The following is a 12,269-nucleotide window of genomic DNA, read 5'->3' as shown; positions in this document are numbered from 1 at the left end:
TTCTCTTACGTCTGTGGAATATATTTTTAGGCTGGGGCATAGCATCATAGTGCCATTTATTATACCTTTATTTAAAAAAAAAAATGAAGCTGTTGCAATTTGGGTATGCACTTGGCTAGATTGTGATTTCAATAATATATATTAATTGTTCAGCTCTAGTATTGAATAAGTTGTTGGATATAATGGCGGTTATATTTAGGTCTAAGTGAGGTCAGTTTGTGCTGATGTTCCAGGCCCATAGCAGGGCTCATGGGTCATGAGTCATTAAGTAATTTTTACTAGCTTCCAAAAATTGTGGGTATTTAGAAAATGCACTTATCAAAAAAAAAAAAATCTTTATTTATTTGTTGAAACACACATTTGTTTGACTGTGCCTGAACGGCCTTTAGGATAATAATATGTTTTGCTTGAGGAAAGGTGGCATTATGGTCTGTATTCAGATACACCACAAGACATCTTGGTTGTTTTTGATGTTGAGACAAAAAATGCAGCTGACATTTTAATATAAATAAATTAAATTAAATGAAACCATCCTAATTTATTTTATTGCTGACTCTTAGTCCTGGGGTGAATGTAGTTTCACACTGATTACACAGCATAGGAAAGTACAGGACACAATTGGTTTGAGGAACTCCAGTTCATTGCAGTGGGACTTTTTCATAGCCTAACATACTGAGGTCATATTGCCATCTAGTGGATCATAAAGGTATTGTACCCAATTTTCCAACCACCACGCTTTAACTTGACTTATGAGCCAATTTAGTTTAATCATACAGTGTGTCCTGAAAACATAATCATTTTTTCTGGATCTTGAAAGCATTATCTAATCTGATACACATACAGATATTAAATTTGACATGTGAGCGATTTCTTGAGCCTTTTTCATTTGATATTCATCATAGTAACCTGTCTATCTTGCACATTTTTTCTTTCATAAAGTAACACTTCTATTAAAATATTTTCTGAATTTACAAAAATGCATAATTTCCTTTTTTAGCGTTTACTGTAAGGATAGTGGTCTAGTATAATTTGTCAGTCTGTAATGGTTCCAGTTTGCCCTGTGATGAGTTCAGGGCCTACATTTCAAGTTATGCCATTTGGACTTTACAATGTCCGCAATCCTACTGCTGCCCTTTGCTAAGCTGGCCTGCAGCCCACCTCTTGGTGAACAGTTGTGTCTCGCCTCCCCTTTGCATATTTTGACCCTCCTCCAGTCAAATTCCTCCTGTTATAACGATACTGAGAGAGAACTGAAATGATTGAGAAACAGTATCATGTATTCTCTGTGACCTTAAAAAGATGATCAAACATTGGCTCGTCTGGAATAGTTTGCACAGTTACTAATAATCCCTGTCTGGCTAACTGCTGCCAACCTCAGGATCCAGACTGGCAATTTGATTCCTTGATTGGTCTTCAGTTGAATCATTCTCTTTATTTGTCTGCTATTCAGCCAGCAGTGGAGGCCGAGGCTTTCAGACGTCGCCTCAGGACTGGATGCTTCAACAAGTCCTGGATGCTCTGATGTAAGATGTAGTAGAAATGCAGTCTGTTTACATAATAGCCTCTCTACAAACTCAGGGATAGAGGGATACAGAGTAGTGTAATTCACTCTGGTTGACCAAGCACATCCATTTTGTCCAAATCATGCTGCCCTGTGCTTCTTCAGCTGCTTGTCAGCCATTTTTTCCCCCCATATTTTTTAATTTTTCCATCTACACATGCACACACATCTCATCATCAACTGTCGCCACAAGTCTCAGGAGGCCCCCTCGCTGACAGCTGCAGATGGTGGTGACAAAGCAGTGTGTGTTTCAACAGGCCCCAGTGCCACTATTACAAATAAATAAATAAATAAATAAATAAAATGGTTGTAACTTTTAAAAAAAAAGTGTCCAGGCTGCCTTAAAATTTTAAGTCGAAAGGACAAGTTGAGCTCATTTTATAACTTTTCACTCACTTTGTAAATTCAATACTTTTTTCATTATTGTGAAAACAAGGAACTGACCAGTCTTGAAGTGTATTAGTGACATGCAGTTTTCATCAAATATGTTTTCTTAAAGCTATAATACGAAGGATCTCTGAGTTTTAACCCTCTGCTAATATGCCAATCAAAACTTAATTTAATGAGTTGATTGAAGTCTGTGCCGTACATTAAGTCAAAAGACTTCAAGTCAGAAGAACTCTTGTTTACAAGTTCTGAAGTTTTCTGAAAATAAATACCAGAAATATTAAGTTTAAGTAACTTAACAGATGTTGTATATCTACATTAATTTTATGAAACCATATTTGATGATTCCACTTAATTGATTTTTTACAGTGGGGACCTGCATGCTAGCCCTCCTGTTCTTTTTTCTCTTGTCTTTTCTTAAGGTATGACTGCCTGCTCGCTGTGTTCAGCTTGTCAATCTTGATAGACTTTGTGCCAAAACTAGCTATCGTATATTAGGGGTGGGCAATACGGTCCTAAAATAACATCAGAATATTTCATGGTATTCTGTGATAATTATATTCTTGACTACATGAAAAAATACTGAAAAATATTTTTGGTTTAGAACTCATAGTAGCTGTTGAGCTCTCTTGGCAGGATTTGTTGGCTCTCCTCACACTTAACTTGGTGCTTCTGCTTGTTGTACTGCTCATTTTGTTGTTATTGTCTTTTTACTATTTCTTACACGTTACTGTGGTTTGTTGTAAATCTGATCTTTTGTGGAAAAAAAAAACTCCTCCGCTGTTACACTGACATTATCATGATATGACTGATACGATATGGCACATACCTACCGTATATATTGTACCATGTTGTCACATGATCAAATAGACAAGACAGCATTGACATACATATCATTGCATGTCTTTACATGACAAAAATACCTAGGAAAATAATAAATTATTTATAAAATTTTATTGTTTTATAGGTTATTTATAGTTTTTTATAAAGTATGTAGAAAAAGCATATAATTTTGCTACAGGATATTAGATATATGACAACAAATACAAGTTTGCATAGTGGTAAGTAAAAACAAACAAAACTTTTAACCCTGTAATGTGAATCCTTTTTTAAACACAGGCATATTTCTGAGGTGGCAATCTGAATCACTTGCAAGGGCCTGGTCTCTGCCAAACACTACCCCCGCTCTCTTTACGGGCCCCTCCATCCCACGGGCCCCAGTGCGACCACACTGTCTATATTTACGCCCCTGTGACCGACTTACGTCAGCTGTGGAAATAAAGCTGTGGTAGTGGGGAGGAGCACCCGAGAAACCTAAAATTACTGCATGACTGTTTTTAATTCTTTATGGGCTACTTTCTGGGAACTGGACCAACTTTTTGAGATAGAGCCAACAAAAATCACACAAACACCTCCGCACATGTTTTGAGCACAAGCTCAAACAGGATCTGGTGTTAATATCTGCAAAACTGCAAACTCAGCAATGGAGAAAAAAAGACTGTCCTCTTAAAAGTTTCAACTTCAGTCCGTAGAGTTAACTGGGGACACTTGACTATAAAAAAAATACCAGACTAACAGTTGCTCAGAGCAGTCAGCTTGTATGTCTAAGTGTGTGTGTGTAGTGAGACGAAAGGCATATTGGCTTTCTGGATGTTTACACATGCCATGTAGACGTAATGCATTCCTTTCTCATCCTCTCTTCCACTTCTGTCCCCATTAGGAAGGAGTGCTTTTAGTCTGAGCAATATCTCAGTGTTGAAAACTGGGCCATGTGACGCACTGAACTTCTCTTACCCTTCATTTTTTTATTTCATTATCTTTTTATTCCAGATGAAATTCTACAGAAAGTCTATGAATAATCACACAAGCAGCTGCTAGTAGAAACTTGAAGTTACCCAGACAGCCAGTAGGGCGAGGTGGAGGGCTTGGCTGGGCCCCCCTGGCTCAGATGAAATGCTGCCTTTAAATACTATTGGAAATTTAGAAAACCCAACCACCAAAAACCAGTGCACCAATGCAGCATGGATGGCCAGGAGAGAAATTTAAAGTGAAACAAAGTTGAATGAATATGATTTGTGTAGGAAAATAAATAAACAAGAATTTGCTGATGCTGCCATGATGACATTTATTTCAGTAAAATTCAATTTGATGTTATTACTATCCATTAAATGTATTTTTTTTAAAGGCAGCAAAATGCACAATAAACAAAAAGTTAAAGATGAAATTGACAGCCTTATTATTTTTCTTTGAAATTTTCAATGGCTATAGTGATAATATTGTTATTGTGAATTCTTTTGCCCACAATAATCGTGTAGTAATGACAGCCATAATATAGGTAGAAAATCCAAAATGAAATCTGGGCACTGAAACAAGACTTTCACTGAAATTTATTATAGATAACTATGAACTAAAAAAAAAAAAAAAAAAAAAGAAAATGTAGGCTATATTAAACTTCAGTCAAAAAAGGAATCAAATATTCATAAAATTCAGCTTATAAATAGGGAAAAAACCCTCAATGCTCAATATAATAAATATTTTTAAAAAGTGCTGATACCATTATAGACTGATACAGCTGTGATATTGACCAACTGATTTATGTGTCTGGCACCAAAGACACTCTGAAACACTGTGGTGTAGAAGTAGCAGATATTCAAGTTTCTCAAAAATATGCTCAGTACAATGCTTGGGTAAATGTATTTTTTTCTATTTTCTACCGTATGTCTAATTTCAGCCTCTGTAACCTTCTGCTGCTGGACGTCAAGGATAAACACAGCAGAAGTCAAGAAATCACCCCTCACATTCCCGACGTTGTTTTGTCCGAGTTGCCCATGAAGGCATCATGGGATCGTAGCCTACTTTGAAGCTGGCGGGTTGGGCCAGACTCAAATGAATTTACACAGACAGACCTACCGACCGACCGAGGGAGAAGGGAAAAGTCCGGCGCAGACACACTTTAAACCTCCACAATCAGAGCTGTAAGCCAGCTCAAAGTGAGAGCAGAGAAGTTGTGGTTGTGGTGTCGCTCCGCTTCTTGTCGGCTTCACCTCCTCAGCTCGCATAGAAACAAACCAATGTGGGATAGTGATTGGAGTTGACAAGCCCGCTCCACTACTGTATCTCCTCTCTCCTCCCTCCTCTCCCGCTCCAGACTCACAAACCAGGAAATCGTCGAGGTGTGCTTCTTTATACCGCTAGTGGCTACCCCGTTTGCGGGTGTAGATGCGTGTTTTTTCGGCGATTTTCCTCGGTTTTTTATTTCACTAGTTTGACTTTTACCGCCGGGCTTCAGCTCTGAAGTCAGCCAAACTTGCCTGCGAGGAGAGGATCTCCACTCCGGCCGAACAATGAGGTGGGTAAAGCGGCTCAAATCCCTTCATCTTCATTGTGTTTCCAGGCTACATTTTGTGTTTCGGCCACTCGTTTTCACAAAGGGCGACTGGTAAATCCTGACCCTGTAACGTCTCTGCGGACTCTGCCTGGTTCTTTAATCGCCAAAGCAGTTTGCTTCCAACACATTTAATCTCGCATTTCTCAGACAGGAATAACTCGAGCTTCTGGCTGTTTTAGTGTTTCAACTCACAGGGGCACACATGCCACCGTGGAGCAGGTTTTTTTGACCTTGGTTGGTGAATAACTTGATTAAAAAAATATTGATGGTTGTTGAAAAGACTCGTGTTTGCGTGGTTGTAATGAAGGCACAGTCCTACCTGTTCAAGTCCTGTTTCCTTTTAAGAAAGTATTCACAAGTTGGGGCTGTTGAGCAGGTCAGATGACAAAAACATAGTTTTGTATCTGTTTAAAATACTCCATGTTGTCTCTCTTGTTTTGCTCCTCTGGCTGCAGGAGTTTAGTATTGATGTGCACCTTGGGGCTGTTTATTGATAAAAATCTGGTGATGCGATGCGTATCGCGATAAAGGGGTTACGATTCAATATATTGCAATACTGCAAGAAAGTTGATATTGTGCTAATTTTTAAAATCTGTTAGGAAAACTGTCACAGTATAAAGAACACACTTTAATTTGCCTAACATTTGAGTTATAAAGTTTACAGGATTCAATATTATTGTGCACCAATCTGGCGATATGATTCCTATAGTTTTTTCATGTTGCACCACCAATCCTGAGGTGGGCCGTGATGGCGGTACCGACCACAAACGATTTACTGCCTGCAAATGGGGTCGCATTTACCATGTTCAAGAGAAGGGGTCCTACGAATGACCCCCTCTATTGTGGTATTCACAAACTTGTTAGTGGATATTGTCTGAAAGTTCACAGTTCATGAGTTGTGTGCACGACTTCTGATGTAGTAATTACGAGTTCACAAGTTCCATTTGAAGGCAGGAATTGTCGCCCAAAATGGTCAGTTTTGGTCGGCCATTAGATATAAACTTGTAAGAATAACAAACTAGTTTCTCATCCATTTGCTTTGTTAATAAATTGGCTGAAGAGGGATGTTTTAATTGTTTGTAGGCTGTTTATGGCAGATCAGCAGTTCTTGGCAGACTATTAGACGTGAAATCCTAAAGGTCTTAAATATTTAGTTAAACGCCCTAAATGTAAAGATCAGTTGATCACATACCTTGGCTTTCACAGTACACATGCCATTGATGAGCTGATACTGAGCCTCTCTCAGTCACCCACACACTGTCAAACCTTAAAGGTCTTCAGTGGTCTATGGACTTGGCAAAAAACAAGGTAGTTCACAATGTCAGGAAGGCAAATTTTTTTGAGCATTATTCCAAGATGAGTTAGCTAGTTTGTGTGGATCTTCACCACCTGTTAACCTTAGTTTCTCAAAATACCACACTCTTACCTGCTGACCAAGGCCTTCTTTGTGAAATTTAGTAGCTTCCACACACTTTTCTGTGGTTTAGACATCCAGAAATCAGCTTAAATTGAATATTCAGCATCTAATTCAGTCTGTGTTGACATTCCAGTATCTCCGAAATGGCAAAAGGGTGATATTTTGCTCTTTTTCTTGTCAACTTTTAAGAAAACTCTCATAGTAGAAAAATAGCAGAAAATTTGATGTAGTACCCTTTTGTGCAATCAGAACAGTGAAGATAGATAACAACATTGCTATCTAGCTGTCACAGATTTTAACACAATACAAGATGAATGACTGTCATGAATCTTTGCATTTATAATGATATCCTGACAGTGTTTTGGGGAAGTGATACAGAGTCCAAAAACATAATATTATGATAATATTACTCCCCTAGTGCACCTGCCTAAATCAAACCACTGTCATGCAAAAAAAAAAAAACCCTCAGGTGTAGCTGGGAGTTTATAACAAAGAGGTCAGAAGTTAGGGAAACTTAGAGGGCATGTGAAAGGGATTCAGTGTCTTGCTCAGAGGCACTTCAGCAGCAGGGAGGGTTCTGCTCCATAGACCGGGCTCCTTCTGCTGCACAGTGACCACTTTGCCGCCCTGCTGCCCCTCATGCATCTGCTGTTTATATCATGTCATGCATTCCTCGGCCACACATTAAACCTATCCCTCTTCTACTATTTTTCTCCCTCTGGGAATACCGAGGTTTTGCACCAGGAACAAAATTGCTCTGTACAAAGCTCATGTCCACAAATTCCACATCCTGTCACAGCCTGTGCAGTTGGCAATTACATGCTTTGAAGCCACCGCTTCTTCTCTGGGCTGACTCCATTTCATTTTCCCTCACTCCTTCACATTTAAACAAGAGTAGCACCCTACTCATGTCGTAGAACAACTTTGTCGTTTGAGAGCTTGAGAGATGCAAGTTTAATTCTGGACTGTGAGGTACAGCAGAGTACAGTGGTGCAGGGCTGATAACCTGTGTGACTAGTTCTTTATCTCAAACCTAACATGCTGCCCTTTTCTGTAACAATATATCTCAGCTTGGCACATGGGTTGGTCCCTGGGTTTGTATTTGTTTTGCACATATTTCTGCATAGTAACTTTGATTACAGCAGGAACAGGAGGCACTTAAGCTGCCTGAAATCCTGCCACACTCACAGTAATGCACTAAACATACCCCGCTAATGAGGCTGTTAATTAAGTTAATGAAATAATCAGCAAAGATTGCTGCATTTTCATGCTTTATAGAAAACAGACATTTTATTATCAATTTTAGCTTGCAAAGCATCAGAAATAATAAACTTTTTTTCCTTTGATATACCTGTAGATATACTTGTGGTTTAAGGGTTATTTTCAGACAACACGTCCACATCACTATGACAACACACTGTCTGGTCCTACATGGTAAACAATAAAATTAGGCCTATTACACATCATAGAAAAAGATAACAAAGTGCTTTATTGTTGAACCGCTCAGCTGCAACCATAAACCACTTTGGTGCAGTAACTAGACTGCGCCAATGTCACACAGTCTAGGCTAAATATGAAAGTGTCGAGCATTTCAGGTTTCATCATCTGTCTGCCCCTGTCTTGATCAGGGGCTCCCAGACTATAAAATATAAAAGAAATATATTCATTTTATCATAAAAGTAAATGACAGCAATAATCAAATTTGCTGTTTTTGCAAGGTTCTCACCACCTCAACGAACTTGTACTGTCCACTGAAACACTAGAGGATTTTTAATTCGTAACAGATAAAGCAAGTTTGTTTGTAAACGAGGCTGTGTGCTTAAATATTGACACAATGGCCTAAGTGTGTTAAAACGCTGGACTTGATGATTGAGGGTCTTTTTTATCTGATATTGCTCCTGCTGGCCCTCCATTGTGGTCAGCTCACGTCACCTTGTATAATAGGTAGAGACTGGAATGCAGCTCCACTCATGTTCATTGTCATCCGTGCCTGTGGTATGTGAATGTTGACACAGAAGTGCAGTCAGTTGGTCAAAAGTTCAGCAATTTGACCCAGTTGAGAAAATGGTTCAGTAAAGCATCCCAAAATTAAACAGTCTGTTACATTTGCAGTCAATAAAAATGTCTTGCTATTCCATCTAAACAGTGATCTCCCCACCGAGAATCTTCAATGCACATCTGTTGGCTGATGTAGGGCTGCAACTAATCCTGATTTTCATTACTGAACAATAATAATAATTATTATGAGGTTATTTTCACAATTAATTGTTCAGTCTATAAAAATACAAAAAAAAAAAAAATGAGGAAGAAAACAGAAAAGGGCTAAAACTAATGACTATTTCCATCATCGATTAGGCTGCCAATTATTTTCTCGATTAACTGATTGCAGTTTATTGGTCCGTAAAATATCAGAAAATTGTGAAAAATGTTGATGAGTGTTTCCCAAAGCCCAAGATGATGCCCCCAAATGTCCTGTTTTGCCCACAATCCCAAAATATTCAGTTTATTGTGATAAAGGGTTAAAGAAACCAGAAAATATTGACATTTAAGAATCTGAAATCAGAGGATTTTCCTCTTTTTTTCTTTAAAAAAAATACTCAAACCGATTAATCGTTTATCAAAATACATGGCAATTAATTTAATAATCAAATATTAGATTAACCGATTTATCTTTGTAGCTCTACAGCAAATACTTACATTTAAGCAGCATTGATATTTTCCCTTGAAAAATGACCAAAATTACTAATCACTTATCAAAATAGTTGGCATCTAATTTTCTTTCAGGTGACTAATAGATTGATCGTCTCATTGTTGCTGCTCTGGTTTGAGGAAGAGCGTCCTACATTTGGAAAAGATGCACATACGCATTTTGGCTATATATTTTTTTTTAATATAAGAAATTCACCTGTCGTGTTTACAAATTTCCCTCCCTGTTTTCCTTCCACATTATTATCTCAGTGAAAGATGACTGTGTTTAGAGCTCTGTATCAGCGCTTCAGACTTATCTTATCCTTTTAGTTAGGTGGTGCAGGAAGTGCATCATCTGCATAATGATTCACTGTTATTGTCAGAGGTGACTCCTGTCTCCCAATATGATTCACTGACTGGCTCTGTGTGACTAAAAGACTTCTCCTACCTGACACCAGCAGTATGGCTGCCTCGGGCTCCAGAATTAACACACATGACGTGAGCATACACTCAGACAGGTGTAATGCATGTGCTTAACACGCTGTTTGCACTCTTAACAAGTTTCCCGTGCTCTGTTTAGAGGTTCTACATGCCTGTAAGCGATGCCAAACTGGGCTCCTCCACTTTCCTCCTTACAGTCTTGCATGAGCGTAGTATTGATCAGCCTTAAAAGCAGGGAAATGGCCTCCCCCTCAGTCTCCTTTGTGTCTCGGCTCCAGTGTTTTTTTTTTTCTGCCTTGGCAGTAAATGGAAAGGAATGCAGCTCCAGCAGTGATCTTTGCAGTTTTTCTGTCATGTCTTCTTCCTGTATTGAAGTGTTCAACTTTTTCTTGACCTCATGTCCCAACAGGCCAGTAGCTGTTATTTAAAGCATTTAGCAATATTACTGCGCATGTCCATGTAAGGATAACAAGATGAAACTCATTGGTGTTGCGATAGCAGCGTGTTCATGCCATGGTGTTGTGTAATATTCACCACAATGTGTCTGGTGTGTTGGGATGAAGATTTTTCATGTCTCCACTTGTTCTTACAATTCTTCCTGTGCGCAGATTTTTTTTTCTTTCTTTTGAAGTCTGATATCAGTATACACTTTCAGACTGTGTGGGGTGTTTCATCGCGATATGATATGATATTATAATTGATTCTTAGGGCAACGACACAATATTTGCTGACATCACAAAGCCTGCGGTGATATGAATTTGATTTGATTCAGAGGCCTGCAATCAATGTTCATCAGTATTATATGCCCATTGAACACACTTAGTTAAAGAGGAAGCTTCCACTCATGATTATTTGTGTGCTGTTTTTTTCTGTGATGGTCAAAAGCACAACAGAACTAATTGGAACAAGTCGTGCACTTAACTTGACTTTAAAGCTACAACAAGGAACAGTTAATGTTTCCATCGTAATAACCACAAAATATAACATCAAAAATAAAATCTAAATAAAATTCTCCTCCTGCTTCATTTTAACTGGCTAACGTAGGCTACAACTCACTGTAACTTTGCCTGGTAAAATGTAAACACAGGCTCATTTCATCCGATTTGAAGGAGAATCCGACCTGATCGCAGGCTTTAAGAATAACTATACAAACAGCTAATCTTGGATGATCTCATGTATGTTATATAGAGGCTTCAGTATTAAATTCAGCCTGTTCATAACCAGGTAAAAACTTTTTGTAGTAGCTTTAAATTGACTCCACTAACACACATGAAACATGTTTAAACAGCAAGAGCATTTAACAAAGATATAAAATTTGGTTCAGTAATGACTTGAAAGGTTAATAAGCAGTACGTTTTGGGGTTTTTTGCTAGTCACCATTAACTGAAGCGTATGGTATTTTACATCGCGTGAATTAGCCTAGCTGCTAGCGTACTTTTCCTCTACTCATTGCTTAACAAATTACATGTTTTATTAATACTTTTTCTTATTAACAGCTGCTGATATTGCCTAGCAAAAGCAACAAGTTAGCAGACTGGATGCTGTGGTTCGTCATGTTCCTGAGTGTATGATCTCGTTATGACATTGTTTGCATGTATTTCCACACAGCCGATTTATTCTTGAGAGTGTAGTAAATATCCTCATTCTTCAAATATTGTTTGAATGTTTAGGTAAGAGGTGCGCTTGGGCAGAAACGGTGACATAATTGTGCCAGGGGGATTTCCAAATAAAGACGTTTCTTAAAGATGACAATATGGAGATGGATATGGATACGATATGTTTTTACTTTGCCTCAATGCTATTGGAACATTGATTATTGAATTGATACATCAATCCAGACTGATCGTTACATCCCATGAGGTACAATCAATCTTATTGTTCCTAAAATCCAACTTAAGATTTAAAATATAAAGCAAGAAAATCCTTGTATGCCATAACATTGGTTCAATTTTTGCTTTAATGCTGCTGTTTTCTGGTTAGATCAATGTAAAATTGCACTGCTCTGAGCAGAAAGATTTCTGATTCACCTTCATCGTCTTTTGCAAACTGTACGTGAATACCAACGTTCTTCATACATTAAATTTTTGGGTTTGTTTTTATCGTGAACATGAGCAGCCTTTTTAAAATTGTTTTTCACCCTAAGCCCTTCTAATATCCACACTTGCCCCCCATGCCTCAGAAGCAATAACAATTTGAAGTAATTGGGGTGTGCTTGTGGGAATTCTTATCTATAATGGATTAAGAATAATGGCTTTATTTCATGCATCATAAACAGTTGCATGTTGATACGCACTTCAAAAGACTCCCTCTGTGCATGCATCGCCGTACAGTTGGTGTGACTAAATGATCACAAAGCCCGTATGCTTCATCACTCCATGCTCTCCATT

The 12,269-nt window shown here is 38.2% G+C and overlaps 1 protein-coding gene across 3 annotated transcripts in view; it reads left to right on the top strand.

The window, feature by feature from the left end:
* The first annotated feature begins 4,812 nt into the window (after positions 1–4,812).
* vaspb (vasodilator stimulated phosphoprotein b) overlaps positions 4,813–12,269 on the top strand; it is a 43,724-nt gene continuing 36,267 nt past the window's right edge. For 2 of the 3 annotated variants that reach the window (XM_084717184.1, XM_084717182.1), the window contains exon 1: positions 4,815–5,297. In XM_084717184.1, the coding sequence (XP_084573310.1) occupies positions 5,293–5,297 (5 nt within the window). In that variant the 5' untranslated portion in view covers positions 4,815–5,292. Of the gene's footprint in view, positions 5,298–12,269 lie in introns of all 3 variants that reach the window. The other variant, XM_084717183.1, reaches the window with a different exon arrangement.

The sequence above is a fragment of the Lutjanus erythropterus genome, chromosome 4 (genome assembly GCF_056507025.1).
Source record: "Lutjanus erythropterus isolate fLutEry1 chromosome 4, fLutEry1.hap2, whole genome shotgun sequence".
In the NCBI taxonomy this organism is placed as follows: Eukaryota; Metazoa; Chordata; class Actinopteri; order Lutjaniformes; family Lutjanidae; genus Lutjanus; species Lutjanus erythropterus.
This window is presented reverse-complemented; position numbering and strand designations above follow the sequence as displayed.